The 26,564-nt window shown below is 41.0% G+C and overlaps 1 protein-coding gene across 1 annotated transcript in view; it reads left to right on the plus strand.

Moving 5' to 3' along the window:
• Wdr70 (WD repeat domain 70) overlaps nucleotides 1–26,564 on the plus strand; it is a gene marked incomplete in the record, with an annotated part of 139,360 nt that overhangs the window by 100,025 nt on the left and 12,771 nt on the right. Inside the window, 4 exon segments of the mRNA XM_055601069.1 lie at nucleotides 19,916–20,016; nucleotides 21,826–21,905; nucleotides 23,730–23,846; nucleotides 25,652–25,814. Of these exon segments, the coding sequence (XP_055457044.1) occupies nucleotides 19,916–20,016; nucleotides 21,826–21,905; nucleotides 23,730–23,846; nucleotides 25,652–25,814 (461 nt within the window).

Raw genomic sequence — 26,564 nt, forward strand, 5'->3', positions numbered from 1 at the left:
CTAGGGGAAGGCCTTGAACTCTGAATCCTCCTTCCTCAGCTTCCTGGGTGCTAGGACCACAGGCGTGTGTTGCAAGTATTTTTATGAGTGTGTTTGTTTCTTGCTGAAGAGCGGCTTCAACGTCTACAGGGGTAAACTAAGTTGTGGCATAGATCCAGAGGCTGGCTGGTGACCCAGCAGACTTTTTCTGAGGGCAACTTTTTAGGGGTAAAAAGGAAAATGGTGAAAAGGTAAAACACAGATTTACAGCTGAATCTTACTTAAAAGAACCACACTTTTGTTTTGGAAAGAAAGGAAAAGAAAAACAACTCACAGCATCTAGAACCACCAATGTAGCACATGACCTCTTAGGTGAGAGAAGGCATTTACTGGATATTTAAGTATATAGATAGATATAACCTATCTAGTCAGAATAATGTTGCTTATTTGTATGTGATTCCAGGGCTGATCACTGGGCATTAGATAATGAATTCGAGGGTTCTTCCCAGGGGAAGGCTATTTTTCCTGCTATCAGCATTTCTTATATGCCAGTAGATTTTTGGCTAAGGTTAGGGTACCATGAGAGTTCCTTAATGTTATCTTGCCATGCTGACCATTGTTGTTCCATAGGCTAGGTAGGATTGTTGTTTGTTTTCCTCTCTTAGGAACTTGTACAGCACCCTCTGGTTCCCTGAAAGCGCATCCTCAGGGAGAAGAAGGCTTTCAGTCAGTCCTAGCTCTGGGTCCTGTGTCCAAAGTGCATGGTGTCTTCAGCAGAACTTTCCACTTCTGGGCAGCAAACAAGGGCAGTACCAACCTTCTGTAATGTTTTAGGGAGTCTCTTAGAAAACACTAATCAATAGCTCAATAGGGAGCTTCTCATGGCTGGTGTTAGGGGTTTGGTTAGGAAATCTATGACCCTTAGGTAGAGCATTGTCAACCCAGATGGGAAAATTTCATTTAAACTATATATGTACTCATGAGATTTATGTAATTTCTGGTAGATAGATAATATAATTTTTGTATTTTCTGACAATGCTGCTGTTTTATCATCCTTTATTTCTTCCCTGATTAAAGTCTCCCCCATTTTTTTGACTTCCTTCTCCAACGTACTTTGATCCTGTTCTTTCCCTCTCTATTTTATCTTCCCTTCCTGCCACGATCTTTTTTTTTTTTTTTAACTTTTCTGGTTTCTGCAATTACTCCAGATTATATACTTATAACTGAAGATTTGGAGTTAGGAGTCAAAGATGAGAGAGTGCATCTGACATTTCTCCTTCTGGGACTGAGTTATCTCGCTCATGATGATCTTTTCTAGTTCCATTTTCCTGCTGATTTCATTTTTAGCAGCTGAGTATTATTTCATAGTGCACATACACAAACATATGTACCACCTTTTCATTTATCCATTCCTCAATTGACACTCATTTAGGATGTTTCTCCTTCCTAGCTATTGTGAATAGAACACCCATGCACATGGCTGAGCAAGTACCTGGTGGAGTAGGATGTTGAGTTCTTCGGGTGTATGTCTGGGAGTGGTGGAGCTGAGTCATATTTTACTCTTAGTTTTTTGAGGAGTCTTCACACTGATTTTCATAGAGGCTGCAGCAGTTTGCAGTCCCACCAACCAATGAATGAGGGCTCCCTTTCCCCATACTCTCTGGAATTCTTTTGTCAGTTTTGTTGGTGAGATGAGATCCCAAAGTTGTTTTGATTTGCATTTCCCTAATTGCTAGGGATAATGAAATTTTTAAAAAGCAGTTTTTATTCTTTTTAAGAACTCTCTCTTTTAGTTCCATAACCATTAAAAAAATAGGTCATTTGTTTTTCAAACTTTGTTTCTTCTAGCAGCTTCTGTGTTTCAGGTTTCACATTTAAGTCTTTGATCCATGTGGAGTTAATTTTCATGTAAAGTGATATTTAATTTTATTCCTCTGCATGTAGACATTCAGTGTTCCTAGCACCATTTGTTGAAGATTCTGCCTTTTCCCCAACATGTTTTTGCCACTTTTGTCAAGAAAAGACTGTGGTTCTGTGTACTCATATTTGAGTCTTGTATTTTGGTTTTTTATTCAACGTGTCATTTTTGTGCCAGTGTCATCTCTCTCTCTCTCTCTCTGTGTGTGTGTGTGTGTGTGTGTGTGTGTGTGTGTGTGTGTGTGTTACGGTTATTTGAGACAGGGTTTCTATATATACCCTTAGCTGTCCTGGACTCACTTTGTAGACCAGGCTGGCCTCAAACTCACAGAACTCTGCATGCCCTGCCTTCCCCCTCCATCCCCACAAATCCCCAAAGTAAGGATTGCTTTGACTATATAAGGGGTTTTTGTGGTTCCATATGAATTTGGGAATTATTTCTTTTTTGTGAAGAATGAGATGGGAATTTTCATTGGGATTGCATTGACTGTGTATATAGTTTTTGGTTGAATGCTCATTTTCACAGTATTCTACCAATCCAGGAGCACAGGATGTCTTTCCATTGTCTAGTGTCCTTCCCTATGCTTTTTTTTTTTTTCCATAGAGACTTAAAGTTTTCATATAGGAATCTGTCATCTCTTTGGTAGGGGTTATTTCTGCCACCCCCAACTCCCTAGCAATCCCCTTTGGGGTTGTTTTGAATAGGAAGGTGTCCATGATCTCCTTCTCTGTGTGTTTGTGGTAGATGTATTCAGTTTTGTAAGTCAATTCTGTATACTCCACTTTCCTGAGATTAATAACAGTTTCTAGAAGTTTTCTGGTAGAGTTTTTGTTATCTGTGAGGTATAATATCATATCATCTTCAAATAAGAATAGTTGACTTCTTTTTATAGCTGTATTTCTCTAATTTTCTTCTCTTGCCTTATCGATTTAGCTAGTGCTTCAAGCCCAGTGTTGAAAAGGAGTAGGAATAGTGCACACTCCTGATTTCAATGGGATTACTTTAAGTTTTTCTTTGTTTAAGATGATGTTGGAGCTGGGTGCAGTGGCGCACACCTGTAATCCCAGCACTCAGAGTGCAAGAGGCGGGGGATCTCTGTGAGTTTGAGGCCAGCCAGGTCTACAAAGCAAGTCTAGGACAGCCAAAGATACATAGAGAAACCGTCTCGAGAAAGGGGAGCAAAAAAAAAAAAAAAAAAAAAAGATGTTTGCTGTAGGTTTTTCATATGTAACTTTTACTATGTTGAGGTATGTTCCCTGTAATTCTACTTTCTCTAGGACTTTTTTTAATAATAATTTTTATTTTTATATTAATCACAGGTTATTTACTTTGTATCCCAGCCGTAGCCCCCTCCTTCATTCCCTCCCAATCTCACCCTCCCTCCCTCATCTCCTCCCTGCCCCTTTCCAAGTCCACTGATAGGGGAGGACCTCCTTCCCTTCCATCTGACAGGACTTTTTTTTTAAATTGAATTTTTATTTTTTATATAATTACAGTTTATTTACTTTGTATCCCAGCTGTAGCCCCTCCATCATTCCCTCCCAAACCCACCCTCCCTCCTTGATCTCCTCCCTGCTCCTCTCTAAGTCCACTGATGGGGGAGGTCCTCCTCCCCTTCCATTTGACCCTAGCTGACCCATGTGAATTTTGTCCAGCTTATCAGGTCTCATCAGGACTGGCTGCCATGCCCTCTTCTGTGGCCTGGCAAGGCTGCTCCTCCCTCAGGGGGAGGAGGGAGGACAAAGAGCCACAACTGAGTTCATGTCAGACAGTCCCTGTTCCTCTTACTAGGGTACCCATTTGGATACTGAGCTGCCATGGGGTACACCTGAGCCGGGGCTCTAGGTTATATCCATGCATGGTCCTTGGTTGGAGTATCAGTCTCAGAAAAGACCCCTGGGCCCAGATTTCTTGGTTCTGTTGCTCTCCTTATGGAGCTCCTGTCCCCTCCAGGTCTTACTATCTCTTCCTTTTTTCATAGGATTCCCTCTACACTGTTTAAAGTTTGGCTATGAGTCTCAGCATCTGCTTTGATACACTGCTGGGTAGAGTCTTTCAGAGGCCCTCTGTGGTAGGCTTCTGTCCTGTTTCCTGTTTTCTCCTACTTCCAATGTCCATCCCATTTATCTTCCTAAGTGAGGAAGATCATATTACCCCAGGTCCTCCTCCTTGTTTAGCTTCTTTAGGTGTACAGATTTTAGTATGTTTATCCTATCTTATAGGTCTAGTATCCACTTATAAGTGAGAATATACCATGTGTGTCTTACTGCTTCTGGGATACCTCACTCAGGATGATCTTTTCTAGATCCTACCATTTGCCTTATTTTTAATTGCTGAGTAGTATTCCATTGTGTAAATGTGCCACAATTTCTGTACCCATTCTTCCGTTGAGGGACATCTGGGTTGTCCAGGTTCTGGCTATTACAAATAAAGCTGCTGTGAACATGGTTGAACAAATGTCCTTGTTTTGTACTTGAGCATATTTTGGATATATGCCTAGGAGTGGTATAGTTGGATCTTAAAGAAGCACTATTCCTAATTGTCTGAGAAAGTGCCAGATTGATTTCTCTAGGACTTTTATCATGAAGGCATATTGGATATTTGTCAAGGGCCTTTTCCGTATCCATTGAGATCATCATGTGATTTTTGTCTTTAATTCCATTTATATGATTATCACATTTATTGATTTACATGTGTTGAACCATCTCTGCATCTCTGAAATAAGGTCTACTTGGTCACAGTGGATAAACATTTTGCTACATGTCTGTATTCAGTTTGCAAATATTTTATTGAAGATTTTTAAATCTATGTTCATTAGGGATATTGGCCTGTAGTAGTTGTTGAATCTTTTACTTGTCTTTATAATGGAGTAATATTTCCATTGTAGTAACCTTCCTTCCTCCCTCCCTCCTGTCCTCTCCCCTTCCTCTTTCCCTTCCCTCCCTCCCTTCTTCCCTCTTTTTTTTTCTGAATAGTTTAAGAAGGATTAGGTTCATTGAAAGTCTAGTAGGATTCTTTTGTCAGTCTACCTGTGCCTAGACTTCTAGACTTTTTTGTTTTTTAAGTTGGATGGCTTTTTACTACTGTTTCAGTCTTCTTGTCTGTTTAGGTCATTGATCTTTTCTTAGCTTAATTTTGGTGGTTTGAAAGAAGACTTGCCCTCAGTTTCTGTTTTCTTCTCCACTGCTTGTTCTTCAGAGCTGAAAGACAAAAGATCGTGAAGAAAGTATTACCACTACCCATAGGCTGTCTCAGATGTGAAATTAAAACTAATAACATTGATGCTCAAGAAAATTGCCTTAATACGTATTACCTTAAAAATACGTATTACCTTAAGCATAATATATTTAGTCTCTTATTATATATAATATATATAACAGATTCATTTCATGTGTGTTCTTATTAGGGGAGAATACTGATATTTTCAGTTTGAAGAGATTAAATAGGAGAATATATGAATATAAAAGGGCCATAAAATAAAAGACCCTTCATGAAACTAGTTATTTACCTTAATTTATAAGTGATGACCATTCAGACTGTAGTCAGCCTCTATTATTTATGCCTATGGAGGAGAGCAGAAAGGTAATTCAAGTTAATGGATATTCCAGAAGTACTCAGGGTTGTCTTTGGAATGTGTCTTTGTTCCTACATTTGAATATAGATATATGTGATCTGGGAATTCACTTCAAACAAATTACTGAAGCCATACATTTGAGAGCTTGTCTAAGAAGGAGCAGAGGACTCCATCTGTTCTTTCTTTGCTACTGGGAATAGACTAATCCTGTCTTATAGATACAGAGACCCAGCTCAGGCAGAGCTGCCCCACCCTGAAAGCTTCTAGAAGTGCGGGATGGAGTAGCATCTTGGCCAGGTCAGGATCATACAACTAGTGAATGCACAGAAAGGACTTGAGCTATAGCAGTGCAGATGCCAACAGAAACGAACTCCAATGACTGTACTTGGCATCTGTCTGCCTTCTCAAATACAGTGAAACCTTCTTAATGTAAAACACGAGAAAGAAAACGTGGGCTTTGAACTAACTAGCTTTCTATTATCTGATTTTTATTAAAGAGCAGTCAGGCTGCTAGTTGCCTAGAGAATAGCAGTTGCTTTGAATTATGTATTATTTTGAATAAAGTAATATCAACTTAATGACATTTCACTTTAATTCACCTTTTGAAGTTTAAAACAATGCAGATCCTAGAAGGAACCTGATCAACATATTTGTGTAAATAATGTGTGTAATATTTGCTCACAGCCAACAGTTTACCTAACAAAAAGGTGGGCTTTAAGACGTTCTTTGCCGATCTTTCAAGACGTGTGAATATATGATAAAAAACCTGGGAATAAATGGAAGGTGTTGGTATTTAGCGTGAACGTGCTGATAAAACACTGGCATCCGTTCTTCTCTAGCATTATTTTTCATGGGTCAACCAATAGCGCCTGGCATGGCTCTTTGTACAATGTTTCACTGTCTGTGGGCACAGTGGTCAATCAGTATTTAGGGGTAGGTTTTAATTGCCAAAGCAAAAAGATACTGCCGGATATATAGTGAAAGACAGCATTTTGTTTGTTTCTGCCTTCAAAATATTTAAGATGTGGCCATCAGACAGGCCCATTCTTGTGGCTTCTTGAAGAAACTTGCTTACATATTAGTTGCATATAGCTAGAATTTAACTTGAATTGCCTGCTTAGTCTCCGAGGGTCTAAGAAGGGCAAGCATCACTAAGACTTGATAAAATGACCCTTTTGTTCTCGAGGAATCTGCAGGTATTATACTGGGAATGTTCTATAACAACAGTACTCAGGATTTGAAGCATGCCCATCGACAGATACATAAGTGTAGAAAGAAAAGAACCATTGATTTCCTTGTAGTCTCTTAGTATCTGCCTTAGGAAGTCTTGAAGTATTTTCCTAAAGGAAGCTGGTATGTACCAGTATACTGCTGATTCCGTTGTATTGTTTTTAAAACTTGTTACACAACAAAGTTTACTCTTTTTCTAAAGAGGGATATAGCTGGGTGATTTTTGAAGACATACTGTACGTAAGCATCAGAACCATCATCTTCACCATACCATCTATGGCTACTTGCAAGAGAACCCTGAGAGTATACTTACTGATTGTTGATGTTCCCTTATAAACTGTGGACCATTAGTGGGGGGAACCTCATTTATATGTCTGGAAAAGTCACCATCTGTGCTGAGGTGAGACTTTGGTGGCATGGCTGCTCTAGGCTCACCCACATTTCTGTAAATAACCTCCCAACGATGCTTTCTAAGTGAGCCCATAACTCATTGGTTTGCAAAGTTGGGCTTTCGTGGAATCATACTTTAGTTTGTCATTGGTGCTTTATAAGGAGGGAGAAGAGGCTTACATCTCCCCAGGGAGGAAATTCTTGCAACATATATGTACTTATGTAATTACCACCAACTGTTAGGACAGTTCCATCAGCCCCCTAAAGCTTGTTTCCCTATCTTTCATGTATCCCTGTCTGCATTCCTCTCCTGCTCCTAATCCTAACATTTGGCATTCACTTTTTTTTCTCTTTCAGTATTGTGTTATCTTTTTGAGAATTTCCTAAAGCATGTGGATGTGTATCAGCGGTTTGTCCCATATTGGAGCATAATTAAATGATATTTATCATTTCAGGTTTTTTTTTTTTTTTTTTGAAGCTGTGGATAAAGTTTCTGTAAGCATTTCCCACGCAGGTTTTTGCTTTACTATAAATTTTCATTTCCTTGAGATTAGAATTGTTTTTTGATAATCTAGACACCAGGCATTTTGTGGGGTATGTGAATTATAGATATCTTCTTCCTCCCTCCCTGTGTCTGTGTGTGTGCGTGCACACATTCATGCGTGCATGTGTGTACGTGTGTAGACAACTTTGTAGAGTCGGCTCTCTCCTTCTACCTTCTTGTAGATTCCAGGCATCAAATTCAGGTCTTCAGACTTCAACTGCCAAGTCGTAACAGTGTTTCTGAGGAAACAGAAGTATAGAATTTTGATGAAATCAAGTCAGATGTATTTTTTTTCTTTATAGATTATACTTTTGGTGATGCTTCCAAGAACTTCTTGACTAATTCCTTATCTCCTTTAATTTCTATTAAGAGGTATATAGTTTTCTGTCTTAATGTTTAGGTCTACGTTCCATTGTAAGTTTGTGCAATTGAGTAAGGTATAGCCGAGGCAGAACCAAGACTGTCAGGGTAAAGCAAAGGGTTTTCCTAATTGGTCAGTAGTTGTTTTGTTTTCTTTTGCTTTGTTTTTCTTGCTAGAAATCACACCCAATGCCTTCTTTGTGCTAAGCTCCATCCCAAAATATATGTAGTCAAGATAAGTGACTACATACATTTTTGCAACATTATTATGCAACATTATTATTATTTTTGATTTATAGCTTGGGATGTAGTTGGCAAAGAGCATTAAGCCTGGGTCTCGATCCCCAGCATCTGTACACTGCCTGGGGATATCTGTCTGTAATTCTGGCACTCGGAAAGTGGAAGCAGGAGGATCAGGGGTTGAAGGTCTTTCTTAGCTGCATAACAAGTTTGAGGTCAGCCCAGGCCACATGAAAATTCTGTCTCAAAATAAAAAGAAAACAAAAAGTCCAATTTAGTATAAGAAATCCACAATCTATAAAATACTAAAAACTTTAAATATAAATAGAATCAGTTATGCTGTGCTAAAATGATTAGAGCCTGAGGTAAAAAGAAAACTCTATTGGACTGGTTCTGTCTTTACTAAAAAATTTTAATATTTGCTGATCACAGGCATTATTTTATTATTTATTCACTAACTTCTGGTAGAGGACCACTTTTGCTTTAGTGAACTTTGAACTCTGAATTTCATGCCAGATTTACTTACTGATTTTACTTCCCAGAGTCTTTCTGTCTGGTTTGTGAGCACGTTCAGAGGGAGAGGCTGAACAGTATGATCTTACCCAGAACCAAACAGGAGCTTTTTTTGTATTCAGTCACAACGGTGCTGGAAAGCACAGCATGACACAGTACACATCTCCACAGATGTGCCAGAGGGGGCATTGGCATGTCAGGAGATAATGCCGCTGATCCTGCTGTGGTATGTTCCCTTGACATAGCTTTATGCTCCAGAGCTACCGGCCTTTGCTCAGTTAGCTGCCGCCTGGAGTCAGGCAGTTCCTGCAGATTTTCCATTTTATTCCAGAGTCCGTGTTGTTGCCTGAGGACTATGACTTAGTTGCCCTGCATTAAAAAAAAGTCTGCTTTTTACAGGAGACTTTTACAACCTCCCCATGGAGTTCTTTTCCCCTCTCTTCAGCCCCACGTTCTCATGTTCAGGGCCCCACATCCTTTACTCTAGTCCTCGTGGACTTGTAGAACAGCTGGCCAATATCCTCTGTTTCCTTGATGATTATAAGGTCTATTCCTTTTCTTGTGTAAGTGAACCAAACAGGAGAGAGAGAGAGAGAGAGAGAGAGAGAGAGAGAGAGAAAGAGAGAGAAAGAGAGAGAAAGAGAGAAAGAGTGTTTTTCTTGAGGATCGAATTCTCTCAGCACTTCCTTTACCTTTGATAATGTTTTCTCAGACATTCTAATTTCCAGTGACCAAATTGGGCAGGGAAGGCCCCTGGGCAGCTGCAGGTGCTGTGTGTGGTGAGTGCATGCCATTCTTAATGCTCAGCACAGCACGTGGTATGTGGTAGGTATTTGCTAAAAGTGGCTTTTTTAAAAATCTTGCTTTACTTTTTATTACATTTGATTCTAGAATGTTCTTATTGAAATTTACATTACTTGTCTAATCCCCCTCACTTTCTTTTGTTTTTATTTTTAATAGTTTCAAAAATAATTTGAAATGTGACAGCATAAGTATACTTACTTTTAAATTTGATGAAAGCAGTGCACATTTTGTTTCATCTGCTTATTTAAAACTTGAGATTGACTATTATTTTTACGCTTACTAAAAATAGCTGTGTTTGAATTCAGTGGAAGAAACCCAAATTCGCTACTGATGCTGAAAGTATTGGTAATCTAAACTCTGTTTAACATAACTTGCTTTGGTTGTTATACTATTAATGACTGTGGTCTATTGTAAACTACACTGTGATTTGAAGAAAAAAAAAATCACAAGTAGCCCATGATTGTCTCAAATTCATGATTCTTCTGTCTCAGCCCCTTGGGTATTTGTATTGTAGGCATGCACCACCATGCTGAACTTGATGTAAATAGTGTTAGCATTTGACACTGTATAATGTCTAATTAAGGAGCTGGAAAGATGGCTCATTGAATAGGAGCACTAGCTGCTTGTCTAAAAGACCAGGTTTGATTCCCAGCCTCCACAGCTTCTCACAACAGTCTCTTATTCCCATCCCAAGGGGATCCGATGCCCTCTTCTGACATCAATAGGAACTGCACACACATGGTTCACAGACATGCATGCAGGCAAATACCCATCAATTTAGAGTTTTTTAAATTAAAATATCTAATCAATTTATTTTTCTCAGTTGAGACAAATATATGATTAATACTTCATCAGTTCTTCAGTCTCCTTTAAAAGGTCAATTTTATTTTCTTTCAACAAGTGGATTGTTAATTCAGGTACACTATAATCTCTTTTTAAACAGTGTTTTCTGTAGAATCAAGATTTAATCCTATAGTTGAGTGACTTTAGGATTACCTGATTGACAGTGGTCTCATTGCAAAAATCCCAGTGTGAGACGAAAAGAAGGGCCCTCACCCCTGTCCCTGGCTTCCTTCGAGAAATAAGAACAAGAAAGAGGAAGTGTCCAATTTGTCAGTTTTCTGGGGGCATTTAACCTCTCACAGGATATGTTAGAGCTGTTCATTAGTGCTTCAGCCTAGTGCTCTTGAGTACAGCTCACAAAAAGAATGCTTTCTGCTTCCATTTCTAGTCTTCCCAAACCTTCAAGCAGTATTTCATTTTTCATTAAGTAGAAACTTTTATACTGTTCTTTACACAAAGCTTATGTTTTATTTAACAGCTATTTATTTAAAATTGACAAACATTTCCCTGTATAGACTTGCTGACCATGAATGGCAAAGCCGATAAAGAATCAGACACTACTTATTAACAGCAGGAACAAACATACTTAATTACTCTGTAATCAGACAAGGAGGTCCTGGAGAAATGGCCAAACTGTTAAGAACCCTGGCTTCTCTTCCAGAGGCCCTGGGTTCGGTTCCCAGCACCTACATGGTGGCTCACAGCAGTCTGTGACCCCATCCTAGAGCATCTAATGCCCTCTTCTGGCCTTTGTGGGCGCCTGGCACATAAGTGCACAGACATGCATGCAGGCAAAAACCCTATACATACAAAACAGTAAGGGTAACTTTTAGAAAAATCCAAGAGAGAGTGCATGTGCTAGTGCAAGTGAGAGAGCGTGAGTGAGCACGTGCGCACGAGTGCATCTTGGTTTACAGATGCTTGAAGATGGTCAGGCCCATACACTAGTCTTTAAGGACTGTGTGAGCATGTATGGCAGGAGTGACTCGTGCCCAGTAGTGACTAGTGACTTGTGGGCCAGCGAAGGACTTGGTGTCCTGCAGGATTTCCTGAGGTTTTCTTCTCCAACCTGACGGAGGGTCTGTGCCAATACATTTTCCAGCTGTTCTATCAGAGCTCTGGCCAAACTTTCACACTTTGATTTTGTATGGAAGACACAAGCAATCCGTAATTAACATGTATCTCAGGATAGTGTTTTTCCTTTCTGGAATCATAGGTATAGTCTTGTAGGAGGAGCCTTTGAGATTCCAAAAGGCTAACTAAAACAGTCCTATATATAAAACATCCTTATTTGTACTATTAAATGAATAATGTCATTTTAACGCCGTGTGTAATCGCCTGCACAGGGAGGGTCTGCTCTTTTTCTGTTTCTTTAAAGCTTTCCTGCTTAATTACTTCCAGTCTTTGATCACACTTGTATTTCTTGTTTAGTAGTTAAAGACAGTTGTTTTATATATTTGTGCTTTGTTCAGATAAACAAAGGACTGTTTGTTGTTTGTTATTGTTATTATTATTATTATTGTGCCCATTTCCAAGTATTGAGAAATGAAAGACAAAGGGTCTGGGTCTGTGTAGAATTGGTTGGAAGAATTTTGATCAGATTGTAAAAATCTGGCCAGTGGATATTTTTGATTGTATGAGAAAACCTTCTTCAAGATGAAGGAAGGGCTGCAAACACAACACATTCTATTCTCATGTTCATTGAGGTGTATAGTATTTGGATCTGCCTATTTTTGGTATTTAATGTTTTTATTTCCAATTTTGTATAATTTTGTAAAATATATCTAAAAACATAATTCACAAGGAAAGGCTAAAGAAATAAAAGTTTAAACGTGGCTCAGTTAGACAAGGAAAAGATGAACATCAGCGTTATAGCCTTCAAGGAAATAGGAGACCAACCATTCCTCTTACAACCTGGCCCTTATGAATGGTATCGTATGCTACCCAAAGATCTGACTGTACTTTGCGGGAAGTGAGTAGCCTGAGGTTCCAGTACCTCCACTGCCATCCAGGTCTGAGGCGTTCATGAGCTGTGCCCACTGGTGTGGAGTTGTGTGAGTGGACCCCTGTCAGGGCCTCTGGTCTCTGAGCTGTGCGGCAGGACCACCACTTGTGTCGCTGTGGTTGCAGCTTCAGTGTCCTCTTGCTTCTTGCTCCCAGGCTCTCATCAATAAAAGCAGCTGCCAGACTTTCTCTGATAACTATTTGTTCCTTGTCATCATCATTTCTTCCCAAATACTGGGATTGGGGCAAACTAGCATTTGTTGTTTTGAATTAGGAAAGGGAAATTGTGTTTAATTTCTTTTGCCCAAGAGACATTCTATTTTCTCTGAGAATTTTTTCTTGTGTTGAAATTCTTCAGGCAAGTCCATTATCAAATACAGATGTGGTTTATTTAGAATCAAGGACAACTACCAGGTTACAGATTTTTGCTGCTTTAGTGTTCACCTCAACTTTACAACACGGTCTAAAGCAAGTTGATCTTAATAGATATGTTTTCCGTGGGTTTGATGTGAATTAATGTGTAATTATGTGGAAATTTAAAGAGCATAGAGTCTCAGTCACAGTGGTTCTCAGCCTGTTGGGTTGGGATTGAACAACCCTTTCACAGGGGTCACCAGAGACCATCAGGAAACACAGATGTTTATATTACGATTCATAACAGTAGCAACATTCCAGTTATGAAGGAGCAATGAAAATAATGTTATGGTTGGGTCACCACAACATCAGGAATTGTATTAAAGGGTGGCAGCATTAAGAAGGTTGAGAACCACTTCTCTGTCAGGTATTACGGCAGGTGTTTCTGTTGCATGCATGAGAGTGCTCCAGCTCTTTTTCTTGTTGACATCAGACTTCTGTCTGGTTTATCAAAGAAAAATTTATTTGAAACAGAGGAGGCAAAAGATATCCAAGAAAAATGACAAGTCTGGCCCATGGTAGGACTGTCCTGAAATTGGGGTGGTCATGAATAAATGGAGAGCAGCCAGTGATGCTGGTCCTCGCCTCTGGTTTCAGAACCTGGGAGGCAGACACAGGAAGATCACAGGAAGTTTGAGACCGGCCTGGGCTATGTAGCAAATTCCAGGCCAGCCAGGGCTGCACAGTGAGACCCTGTCTCAAAGACCAAAAAGAGAAGAAAAGTGTAGAAAAAGTGTCTGTCTTTACTCCCTCCATGCAGGGGATGTTTCTGTGGGGACCGGGTGGACATTGAAGAGTTGTTTGGTTTGGGTTCTTTTTCCTTTCTTTTCCTTTCTTTTCCTCTCCTCTCCTCTCTTCTCCTCTCCTCTCCTCTCCTCTCCTCTCCTCTCCTCTCCTCTCCTCTCCTCTCCTCTCCTCTCCTCTCCTCTCCTCTCCTCTCCTCTCCTCCTTTCCTTTCCTTCTTTCCTTTCCTTTTTTTGTGAGACTGTGGCTTATTCAGATTTACTGTCAGAGCCCAGAGGGATGAATGAGGCCAACCCCTAGGCCCATGTGTGCTGTACCAAAGTTGGAAAAAACAAAGGTGTCTTTGGAGGAGAGTAGAGGGAATGAAAACAAGACTAATAATAGGCTGGAAGAGCTGAAGTGATTCTCATTTTACTCCTCCATCACCCAATATTTTAATGCAGAAAACTACTTTCTTTCCTCTTTGAAATAAGTCATGGGCTTATGGAAATCTGTAGTAGTGCTTTTTCTCTAGTATCTTCAGTTTTCATGTGTCTTCTTTCATTTGTTTTGGGCTGGCACCTTGGTCTATGCTCTTACCCCTGTGGGTCAGTATGCACGGGAAGTGTACTGGGTAGTCGTGAGCATGGCACGATGCTAAGGCTTTGTATACACAGGGCTGCATAGTTGTGGGCATCTCCTTTTACGGTCAGAGGTCAGGCCGGTTATCGAAACCACTGAAAATGCTTCTTCTTCCATGGACTCGTGTTTTCTTCTCCGTTTTTCTTCCACACGACAAAAACCAAGTGTGAAAAACACAGATGGTATCTGATTTTCAGTGAGGGTCAGCAGCTGGGAAGGATCAGGAAATGCTGTTTGAGCATAATCATGTTTAAGGTATAAAACTAAGGAAGCTGGGCTTTTCTTTAATGGCGCTGTTTAGATGTACACTTCACACATGTAAGATGTGCCCAAGCATTGAGCTCTTTTGTAGCAACATTTGCGAACTTAGATTTCTCTTTTTTTGGTTTAGTGATGCCATCTGCTCCCTACCTACTTGCATTTCTAGGGACCAAGTGCAAGGTACTTGCATTCTAGGCAAGCATTCTCCCACTGAGCCATAGTCTCAGCCCCTTTTGTCCTTTCTAAAATCATCTTCCTAAGATTCTAGTTCTAGGTAGAAATGATTTAAAACCTTCCAGTTTTTATCACTGTGTAATATAAGGCTCCACATGGTATATGGTAAAAGGAAATGAAGGATAGAATTGGAAATACCCGGCCAATTTTCTCCTCTCTGTTTGTAAATTATGTAACCCGGAAGCAACTCTCACAGTTTCAGTTTTGTTTTGTTTGTTCATTTGTTTTTATCTATGAGATGGAATGAGGTTACTCGGTTTTTAAAGATCCAATTACACCAAGTAATATAAACTTCGGGGCCAGTGAGATAGCTCAGTAGGAAGAAACTGTTGCTGTTGATTTAAGGAAGGGTCTAATAATGTTTATTATTAGCCCTATAATTATTTCAGCGGTATCATCCAACCCACTATTACAATCAATAAAGGACACAGATAGCTGATAGATTTTCGATTTGCCTTATTTCACCTTGGTCTGGGAAGATAATTCCATTCTACGCAATCTCATATCTCCTGGCCCCATCCCATTCCGTCTGCTTTAATCATTCCTATCTGGACTACCTCCCATCCATAATCCCAGATGCTTGCTAATGCTCTTCCCCTGGGCCAGTTCCTCCATCCATGCCGGCCATTCTTCTTCCTGTCTCCTTCCCAAGATCCTCTTGTCCTCAAAGCTCTCGAACCTTAGCCATGCCTACCCCATTCATCCTGCCCAGTTGTGTTGGCTTTTTAATCAATCAGGGATAATGGGGTACATTCCTTCTCATCACATGGTTACAAGGGGCTAGTTCAGCATCATTAACAATTTGCAGTGCAGGGCGGTAACCAGATCTCAAGGCATTGATATCAACCTTTAAATACATACCACCAGGAAAATCCTCAAACCACCAAACCTGATGACCTGAGTGCAGTGCCCCAGCTCTCCGTGGTAGAACAAGAGGACTGCCCTCCAAAAGTTGTCCTCTGACTTTTTTTCTTTTTGCCACAGCACGTGCGCCCCCAATACATAAATAAGTAAATGTAATAAAAATAAAGTAATAATATAAAATTCCAGGTACCTTACACTTCGTATTTCAAGTGTCCTAAAATAATGTCCAGTCATTGTCTTTCTTTCTCTCCTCTCCTCATTGCCATGGTTTCACTTAAAGTAAACCAGAAAGCCACAGAAATAATTATTTGGAATTTTTGTGGCCATCTCACTTTTGCTAAGGGGTAATTCCAAAATATCTATTTTGCAATCTTGACACTGTTGGTGGTACATGCTGCTCTTTTCATCTCCTTTTTTCTTTTGGTCTCTGCAGGAATGGAAGGTCTGTGTGTTGATCACATATGTGTATTTGTAACTTATCCTGGCTGTCTTACTTATGATTTCCAACCTTAGTATCTCTTGGTGGTAGCTGCTAGAGCTAAGTTCTTCCAGGGCAGTGCTTACTCTGCATGCCTAGATTCTAAGGCTAAAACAAAAGTGAGCTTTGGTTTAAAAAAATAAAACTAACTTTGAGCCAGAATGGAGTTGAGTTTTGACAGCTAACAGTAGCCATTAGTTGACTCACATGTTTCAGTAAGATGAAATGGATTAGTGAAAGAATAAAATGCTTTCTCAGTTTAATTAAGCAAACCACTGTAGTATAGTATACAGATTAAATTCAGAGCCTAGCTCTGACATTGCAGTGGCCTTCTGCCACGTGTCTGTTGCAATATGAGGTAAAGCCTTTCTCTTTAATATTATAGGTCTTGTGTTCCTGGGAGCTTCTCTGTTGCCTTGATTTGGGAAAGTCCCTTTCCTTGCTTTGTAGCATTGCTCAGTTTGTGTCATAGGTCCAGGCATGTTAACCAAAGAGGTATCTCTTTTTAATAAAAGGACGAAAGAGTTTGGGCTGGCTGGCTGAATGAGTGATTGCACTCTTTCTTTGTATTTATAGCTCATCTGTCTTCTGATGGTTCTGGGCTCCCAGCAGGCACGTGTCCATTGTTGTTAAGCAAAGCCCAGTATGTATGTTTGACAAGTTAGCAGTATGGCAACTCTGCTTGCTGCCGCCAACTCAGGGATTGTTTGGTTTGGCAAATGGCCAGCTCTCTGCTATAAGATGCATTTCCTTGACAGGACAAAGTATGGAGGCGCATTAGCTGCAAAGTTTACAAAGGTTAGCTAAACACACACAATAAATATTAATAAACAAAAAAAGGCCCACCCACCTCTGACTTTGAATTCTGTTTCTTCATTCTGTGTTTTGGAATCCCTGTAGTATTTGATTAATAACCAGTCTTAAGGTAATTGAGCCTCAAGTGTCCTTTGCCTAAGTTAGTCTGCTCACAGGCCCCTCATTGGCTGCTCTGATGACTCATTGCCACAGTGGAGTGATCTCTGGACTGACTGTTTAGCTCAAGGGCTCTTGCTTGTGTTTCCCAGTGTTTGGCATGAGAAGAGGGTAAATGTGCTTGTCCCTGGGAGCTTCAGTCATGTGCCGTGTGTCCTGGAGCCTGCAGATAAAGGATGTGAGCAGGAGGAGAGGTGAAATGCCTTTAGACTCCCTGGAAAGCAGCAGACATTGGTCTGCTGGCCTGACAGTTGCCTCTCTAACATTTACACCCTCGGTGGAGAGGAGGAGAGTGACAGTGACCCGCTGCCCCTGGAAACTGCCTGTTTGGCTGGGTGTCTTGGAATTTATCAGGCTCCATTGTGGATCCTTTCCAATTCTGCACCCTGCTCACTTGAAAACAATTTTGAGAACCAGTGACTGCTTAGCCAGACCTGTAGAGGACGAAGGAAGAGAAAGACCTGTAAATCCACGAGCTCAGCATTGTCCTGGGACTGTTCACAGGTAGCTGGGGTCTCTGGAGGCTCTTGAAAGCCCCTTAGTGCCTCCTCGTGCTCCCTGGCTCATACACACATTCTCTCCAGGACCACGGAAGTGAGCAACCAACCACGCTGGATTTATATGATGGCTGACTAAAATAATTATACACAGAAATAAAATTCCTCCTCATGGAAAGGGATGCTTTTTAACTTGAAAACTGCCTCCAACTCCACTTAACAAAGTTAACCCATTCAATTATAGGTGACTCGTAGCTTTTGGCTTATTTGCAGAGCATCAACCGCTAATCTAAGCACCTGGAATATACTGCCAAACAAAACTGATCCAGATCTCTGGACATGAATTGCAGTTGAGATGGCATAGCATAAGTAATAAACAAATCCCATTCTATATTAAAGATACGTGCTATGACAAAAGAGAAACAGGGTGCACGGAGTTTAAATAAGGCAGGCTGAGAGGTGACATCCTTTAAGCAGACCTGAGATGGTGTCAGCTCAGATGAACTTATCCTAGATAGGGTCGCACAGACATGATATCTCTGTGACTCTTCCCATGCATTCATATACCTGACCAGAAAGTTGCCGGTGGTGTAAGCAAGGTTCTCACCAAAGTCTTAATGGCAGAGCACCTGCAGAACATCAGCAGACTTAATTCCATCTCACCAACCCAGAAGAAAAGCTGACTTTAATATGTACGTATCATGAAGTAGCTTCCATGAACACATGCATAAAGCAGCAGTGACTAAGAAAGGGCTGAGGAAGGGGAAGAGAGATGGTCTGGGGTGATGGCTCAGCAGGTAAGGGGACTGCCACCAAGTCTGATGAGCTGAGTTTAATCCCTGGAACCTATCCATACAGTGGACGAGGACTCTTCCACTGTCCTGTGACCTCTGCACATGTGCTGTGGCACACACACCTCCCTCTTCCTCGAACTAACTAAATGGGCATAAAAAGAGAGAATATGAGAAAGGAAAACTGAACTGTCAAGTATAATTGATTTCAAGGGTTTCTCTTGTTACTATTGTTTTGTTTGCTTTTCAGCACTAGTGAGCAGACACTGGATAGCAGCAGCATAAATGTGAATAAGAGTGATAAAGAAATGTGAAAACCTGGCCTTCCAAGTTATCCCCAACTCCATCTCCACTCCCAGTGGAGGAAATGCAAAGCCTGACTCTGTGGAATGACTCAGCACACTTCGGTGGTGTACAGCTTAGGGACTGCCTTGGAGTATTGTTGGATGTGAATTAGAAATTTGTACAATCTTTTTAGATTCCTTTATAATTCTAGAATATCAGAAAGGGCTTTGTAGCCATTTAACTCTCATCAGTCAGATGAGAGGCAGAATTTCTACCAAAGAGATTCTCACAGTTTTCCAGGTATTTCATCTTAATGAAAGTGTGGAATGGTTAGAGACAAAGACTTAATGCACGTCGGCCACAGGAGACAGAGTTCCAGGACTTTGATTTTTATGAGGACCTCAAATGTCAGTGTCTGGTGGTACACCCTCATTCCCCTTTAGTCCACATGCATAGTGTGCAGGAAGTGGGCTGTTGATAAATGTTGAATTAATGCTTTCCCTCATCTTTGAATGAGTTTGGTAGAACTTGGTGTGTGGTATTTGTCCTTCCCGGCGTCAGCTTCGTATTTCCCCTCTTGATTCTCTTTGTGATGTCCCTCCCATCTTGTTTCTCCTACCCCAAGCAAAATTGAAAACAGGTCCTGAGAACTCAGAGCTCAGGTTCTTTGGGACCCCGAAGCACCACTTATTCCTCACCAGACATGAATTCAGAGGCCCATAGCTTCGAAGGAGCCGCCTCTTTAAATAGCTTCCCATCAGGTTAATATCAAGGCTTTGCATTTGATATCTGCTTTATTTCTGTCGTGGCTTTGCTGTTCCATCTCATAGGCAGGGAGAGACTATTAATTGTCTACCGATATGTGCTCTTTGTAAAAAAGCTTAATGAGACTTGGATCTTTGTGAACTAAAAACAATAACCACCTGGCCTCGATCAGAGTCCAGTGGGACATAGTGTGCGTGTAAAAGTATGAAACCCAGATCTACATCTGCTGTGGTGGTGTGCTTCAGAGGGAGCCAGCATTCCCAGTGCCAGCCTCACATGGAACTGGACTGCCTAACTGTGGTTCCAAGGCTGAGAGGGGTCATGTACAGAAGTACACATCTTGTACTTCCATAGGATTTCACGTGGACAGGAAGAGGTGGGTTGGAACTTCACTCACAGAATGCAATGCTATGATTTAGAGGAAAGTATCTGACACGTTACTGGTTACTCTGGTGCTAGTATTTGATTCTTAGTAAACTGACCATCAAGGCATCAGCAGGATTCCTTCCCGTGCCCTCCTTTGTAATCCTCTCCCCACCCCATTTTTATTTGGTCTCTTGAGTTGACTTCTCTATACCTGTTCTTTTTAGAGTGTCGTCCGCTGCCTGTGGCATCCAAAGCTGAACCAGATCATGGTTGGAACCGGAAATGGACTGGCAAAAGTATATTATGACCCCAACAAGAGTCAGAGGTATTTCATAGGAATAGAATGTTTGAGATGGATGACAGCAACTGGGGGGAGGGCTTGGATTCACCCCTGCTTTTATTCATTGCCCCTTTGATGGGGATCCACCCTTTTAGAAAAGGCAGCTGGTACTAAGCAAAGGCTCAGACTCCTAGCATTGTGCTTTAAATGGGATTTAGATCTCAGCCTTGATCTACACTGAATTCAAAGCGAAAGTTCTCTGGGGATTTGCAGTCCTTTGGCTGAAATGTTGAGTGCAGGGTGGGGGAGTCCTGCTTGCTCTGTGTACTCCCTGGACAGTGGCATTAGCAGTGATACATGTGAGGGCTTAACAAACAGGGAACTGGCCACTCACAAGAAACAGGAGCAGCTTTTCTGTCTTACCCTTTTCTTTGGGCTTTTAGCAATTACTAGTTTGGCAAGATTATACTGCGTCAACAGAAAGGGATAATAGCACGTGTACTTTCCCTCAGCCCCTAGCTCACCCGAGGTCAAACGTAAGCATACCAGTTTAATCCCAAGGTCTGGACACATTGTGGGAGGCTCCTCTGCTTCTGCAGGTATTTCCATTTTTTTTTTTCCACAAGGTGGACATGTATTACCATCCCAGAAAAAATGGTCTTTCTCCTCTGTTAGCATGTAAAAAATTCACCTGCTAATAAACTCCTGGCCTTCCCTATAAGCCTGTTTTGAGGTCTTGCATGCTTTCAGAGGAAGGGAAAGCTAATCTTTATGAGTGAAGTTTCACTGACCATATTTTTGCTCTAGTTAGAATTGGACAATTCATTCTTTCTTCAGAGGTTTCTGAACTGGTGAAGAAACCCTTGCCCTATAAAATAAAGTTACAAAATAATGTTTAAGAATAAGTATGAAGCTGGAGAACCGTTAAAGGGTAGGCTGGCAACCAAGAATAAGTAGGATTTTCTTTATTAATAAAGTAAAATGTTAATGAGTTAGTATGTGGGGTGTTCGTTCACTTAAAAAGATGCCAGCTTTCTATTGTGACACCCATTAGGAAGATGTTATCTTGACTTGGGATCTATAAGATTTGCTTATTTACGTTTCTTAGAGAGACAGGTCAGTATCACTATGGAGAGGTAAGACTGTCAATGGACTTTGTTTAATCAGCTTGTAGCCCTGAGCAATGCCGCTAGGCATATACCTCGGTCTGGACACTTAAAACCATGTATACCTAAAACAGGGACATATGCCATGCTGGGTCCCACTGGGGGTAGGACGCTGGTTGCTTTCATCTGGAACACAGGCTAAAGTTGGAATCCTATGATCTTTGAGGTGAAAAGGTTGATTAACTTATAAAACCTCTTTACCATTTTATGTTTTTAAATTACTTATGTGGATTTCTCGTTAGTGTCCTAAATGCTTTGACACCTCTCGCCCTTTCACTTGGTGGGGGACACTGACTGATAAACTTGAATTTCTGTAGGATCAAGTAACCCTTGTCACCAAGACCCCATCTATTGCGCTCTCTCAGAAAGTCAAGGTCTTAACAGGATGGTCTGCATATACTCAATAATGAAAATGCTGCAATGAAGCTGTATTCTTTATGGGAACCTTAAAATTAAATTTAAAAATTAATTGACCAAGACCTTTTAGTGTTTCTGAATCTGTCATGGAGTAATTTCTGCTGGGGTCTACTACATACAGAGGTAGAGGTGTGTTGTGTGTGCTTGTGTGTGTGTGTGTGTGTGTGTTATTGCTTTGAGACAGTCTCTGATGGAACCACAAGTTTTGTGTTTCAGCTCTGCCTATTCCTAAAATGTACTAAAGAAAATAATTTGTTTTAATTTATTGTAGGGGAGCAAAATTATGTGTGGTTAAAACCCAGAGGAAGGCAAAACAAGCTGAGACACTAACCCAGGACTACATCATCACCCGTAAGTTGTTGTTAGTGTTCCTCTCTGTCTCACATTGCTCTTCTCTGCAGTCTTATTTGCCGGTTGGTTTGGAAGTCAGAAGGGCTCTAGAGTTGTGGCATCTATGACATGTCCTATCATGTGGACACAGGTACAAGTCACATGACAACATCAACTTTAGCCTCTTGAATTTTTGCAGAAATGAGGTTTGCTTCATATAACTCCTCACCCAAATGGGAAACCCCTGCCTGAGCTGAACGCATTATTCTATTACGGTGTCATAAAGACTAACATACTATTCTGAATTTGTCTTGTACCATGGACTGGCAGTGTGATGTTGAACAGCGAGCTCATCAGTGAGATTAGACAAGGAGTCTATCACCATGTGCTAACAAACCAGGAGAAATGTCTCGATAAAATTAACTGTCTGGGGTGTGAGTGGAAAGCTTTTCAGGGTAGAATGGTTTCTTTCAGCTGGTTACGACAACCTTATTAATCCGACACGTCCATGTTCTGCAAACCACTGACCTATAACAGGCCGAAAAGGAAATCTTGTATGCCACAAAGTTGAGTAACAGAGAGTGGCCCTGTGGACTTTACCAGTGTCTCGGTCTAAAGTCCAGGGGGCGCGCTACTGCTGGCAGTCTTCCTGGTGATGGGTCTCCTGTAAGACCAAGTTTCATGGGGCATGTTATCAGTCAAGAGATCCCATGACACTTTTAGCAAGAGTAGAGGTGTTGAGATTGGGGTCATACATAGCCAGTCCAGCACATGTGATTACGTGTGGTCTTTTTAAATTCATCCAGTCATTTGAAGTGAAAAGTAACTTTTCCCACCTAAAAATACTGTGTGTCATGTTGCCTGACAGAGTGATGAGGGTTAATGTGCTTAACTGGCCTGATTCGAGGCAGGCATGTTTTTCTGTGAGTGATACAGACTGAGCTTAATTGGAAATAGGGGCAAAGGATATGAGGGGGTAGCTGGAGAGTGTTTGAGGTGTTAGGTGTTTCATTTAGATTATACATTCCATTTAACCTTCATCTTCTTCAGTCCTCTAAAAATGTTTTCTCCTCTAACGATGTTTTAATCTGTATATAGTAGCTGAAAGAAATTCCAGGTCAACAAGAAGATAGCTATTAAATACTCCACAATAACCCGGTCCCCCAGAATGTTACCTGGTTTCCTCTTAAATCCATATTCTTTTTATGTAAACACTTGACAACAGTTGAGTACATGTGCCTTTGATTTTTATCACCCTCTTGATTTTTGTACCAACCACATAGATGGCGGATCAGGTGCCCACGCCCAGAAATCCAGCCATCTGTCATTCAGGGCAACCTTTATCCCACTTTCAGTGGGCTACATGTTTCTCTCTTCCGGGTACTCAGAGTTTTCACTCCTCTGTTGAGAGGTGGTCACATTTCAGAAATGTGTGAAGTGATTCCAGTGTTTATGAGGCATCTAAGGAAACTTGAGGACTGACAGGCATGCTGCTGGCATTATTCATATTCGTGTCTCGTAAGAACAAATAAGAAAGTGGTTCCATTCAGTGTTTCTTTTCAAAACCACAGGAACTGAGCTTTAACCCATGGTTAGGGAGATGAGACCCACCAGTGTTTCCATGACAGTGTTTCCTGAGTGCCATTAGCTGCCAGCAGAGGTGAACAATGAGTCTGGTATCAAACAAAATTGGCTAATTGGTTACAGTAAGGCTGTCTTTTATTATTAAATGAAGCCTGTCATTATGATTTCCATTTCATGTTTCAGTTAGTCATGCATTAGCTATGTTTTTTTGGATGAAGGGTTATTATTATAATGAAATTTTTCAAATGTGACTTTTCACAGCTCATGCCTTGCCCATGTTCCGTGAGCCCCGCCAGCGAAGTACGAGGAAACAGCTGGAGAAGGACAGGCTGGACCCCTTGAAGTCACACAAACCAGAGCCTCCTGTAGCAGGCCCAGGTGACAGAAGCCGCCAGCGGTCTGGGAAGGGGATGAGGAGGCAGGGTGGTGCCACTGCTCTGGAGGTGGCAAGAACTTTGGGGCCTGAATGCTTCTTGATTTTCAGAGATGCTCCAGCAGTTTTTAGATGTTTCCCGTCCAGCACCAGAATCCCAGTGTATGGAACTGATAGAGATGCCATGCTGAAATAGAGAGGACTTTCCTTCTCAGCTTGAGTCTTGGGTGACCTCACTGGAACTCTGGGGCTCATTGGAAGCCAGTTTAAAACTGCTGCTCTCAGTGTTGGCTTACTATAGACACTGGTCCCCTAGCCTGGGATTCAAGCTGGATTAGATTTCACACAAGGCAGAAACTGACCATGGCTTAGCTCAGTGTGATCAAATGGAGTTGCCCATTTCACTAGAAGGTGAATGAAAGTCTGTAGGTAAGGGCAGAGCATTGCACTGTCTGTAGTATGGCAGGCACTTGCACTAGAATTCCATTCTCTATTATTGCTTGTGGTTTTTATTTGTCCTGGGTGCCTGAGCCTGCAGCCTTTAACTTGTCCATTTATCTGAGCCTCAGCTCTCCGATTCGCCTTTTCAGCATTGAAAATGTCCATATTTCTATTTTGACTATTTTTAGGCCTTCCCTACTGCCAATCAAAGTTTTAAAATACTAATAATCTAAATCATTTCAAATCTGTCTAGTTAGACAATATGTTTCATCTCTCCCTACCTTCTCTCTCCCTCCCTTCATCTTGCACACAGCTCTTATCTATCATTCCTCTGGCTTTCATGTTGCTGCTGCCCCCAAACTTCACCTTTTTCTCCTGTCCTGTATACTTTTATATGTCAAGATTCTCTGCAGTCTGATTGACTCAGCTTTGTTGTCTTGATTGACTCAGCTTTGTTGTCTTACACTTCATGCCTCTCCTACTCTGATCCCAAATGCACAGTTGAACGAACTTCCCTTGGTCTGTGATTTTGAACATAACTTATGCTCATTGAAAATAGTACTCTTGAATCTGTGGGCATCCCCAAATGGTCCATTGCTTTCAAAAGACCTTCTCGGTCACTTCAGCCTGAGGCCGTCTCCTTCCTCTAAAAGCTGTAATAGTTATCTGCCACACAAAGGCTCTGGCAGTTGGTCTTTTTATTTTAGTTTTAATTTATGAAGTTAATCTAGTATTATTTGGTTTTTCATGTGTTTATCTTTCTAAAAATCAGTTCTGAAAAGAGCTTTCTGAAATGTCAGCCCATTTTAGTTATCAGGCACTGTGCTGTTTGTGAGAGACCCAGCAGGGTGCAAATCTTTGCCCCTGAGCCTGTTGTCTTCCAAGGCAATTGTAGCAGAAAGGTAAGGAGAGTCAGTGTATTCACGTGTCTTGCTTTCCCTTGAGACATGGAGCACTGTGCCTATGATATAGCATACATGGAATCTGTAAAGCCCTAAAATGCATTTGTTTATAGCTAAAATGGCAGCTAATGAATAGTGGTTACTTTTGGTACTGAATATCAATAAGTCCATGCTAGAGGAATTTTTAATATAATCCTTAAAAAACATCTCCCCCACCCTTTTTTAAAAATCAGGTGTCATTTTGTAAAATTAAGCAACCCAAACATTTCTTTTAAAAATGTCTCCTCCTAGTTTTAAATGTTAAAGGATGTTAAAGGCTGCTGCTGGTTCCTAAGTTTTTGATCCATGAAAGCTGACAGGACAATCCAAGTAATACTGAGATCTGAGCTCAGTATGCAGCATGCACACCCGTAAAGATGTGCCAGTGTCCATTCTGTTTCTAGTGTGGGGTTTTTCTTTTGAAACAGGTCGTGGTGGCCGAGTTGGAACCCACGGGGGGACCCTGTCATCCTACATTGTGAAAAACATTGCTTTGGACAAGACAGATGACAGTAATCCCCGGGAAGCCATTTTGCGTCATGCCAAAGCAGCAGAAGATAACCCATATTGGGTTTCACCAGCGTATTCCAAGTAAGGAAGTAGCTGTTTAAAACAGAAAAGTGAGGCCTCATGAGATGGCTTAGTGGTGAAGGCACTGGTCTATAGGCCTGGTGACCTCAGTTCAATAACCTGGAACCCAGAGAAAGGTGCAAAGAGAACTGACAAGAGTTTTCTTCTGAATTCCACATACATGCTATAGCATGTGCATATCCACGCATGCACGCACACATGCACACATTCTCTCATGATGATAGTAATAATAGCTTTTTAAAAATAAAATAAAATAGAAAAGTGGGACTGATAGTATCGCTCAGTGATAGAATGTATGCTTAGAGAGCAAAGCCGTAGAGTTAAGCCAAAAAAGTAAATAAAAAACAAAAATAGAGAATTTAGAATATAACAATAGTATTTGGAGATTTTAACTTTCTCTTTTCTATTTTATATAAGGGCACAAAGAATGGGCCAAGAATTGTAGGTGTGATAGCAATGCTTGTAATCCCAGCATCTAAGAGGTGATAGCATAAGGGGTGAGTTGGAGGCCAGCCTGAGCTATAGCTGAAGATATGGAGTAAGTTCAAGGCTAGCCTGAGCTATAAGAGACCCTGCCTCAAAGCAACAACAATGAAGTCAGGAATTCAGAATCTTGAAACCTAGACGTTTATCTAGAAGACTCTAGATTTAACGGTGAATTTTAAAAACTGTAACAATTTGTTATCAGAGTTAAAGCCTGGAATAAAGCCTATGTGTTCCTCTTACCTAACACTTTAAAAAGTGATTCTA

This window comes from Psammomys obesus, unplaced genomic scaffold, assembly GCF_907164565.1.
Source record: "Psammomys obesus unplaced genomic scaffold, mPsaObe1.curated_primary_1811, whole genome shotgun sequence".
In the NCBI taxonomy this organism is placed as follows: Eukaryota; Metazoa; Chordata; class Mammalia; order Rodentia; family Muridae; genus Psammomys; species Psammomys obesus.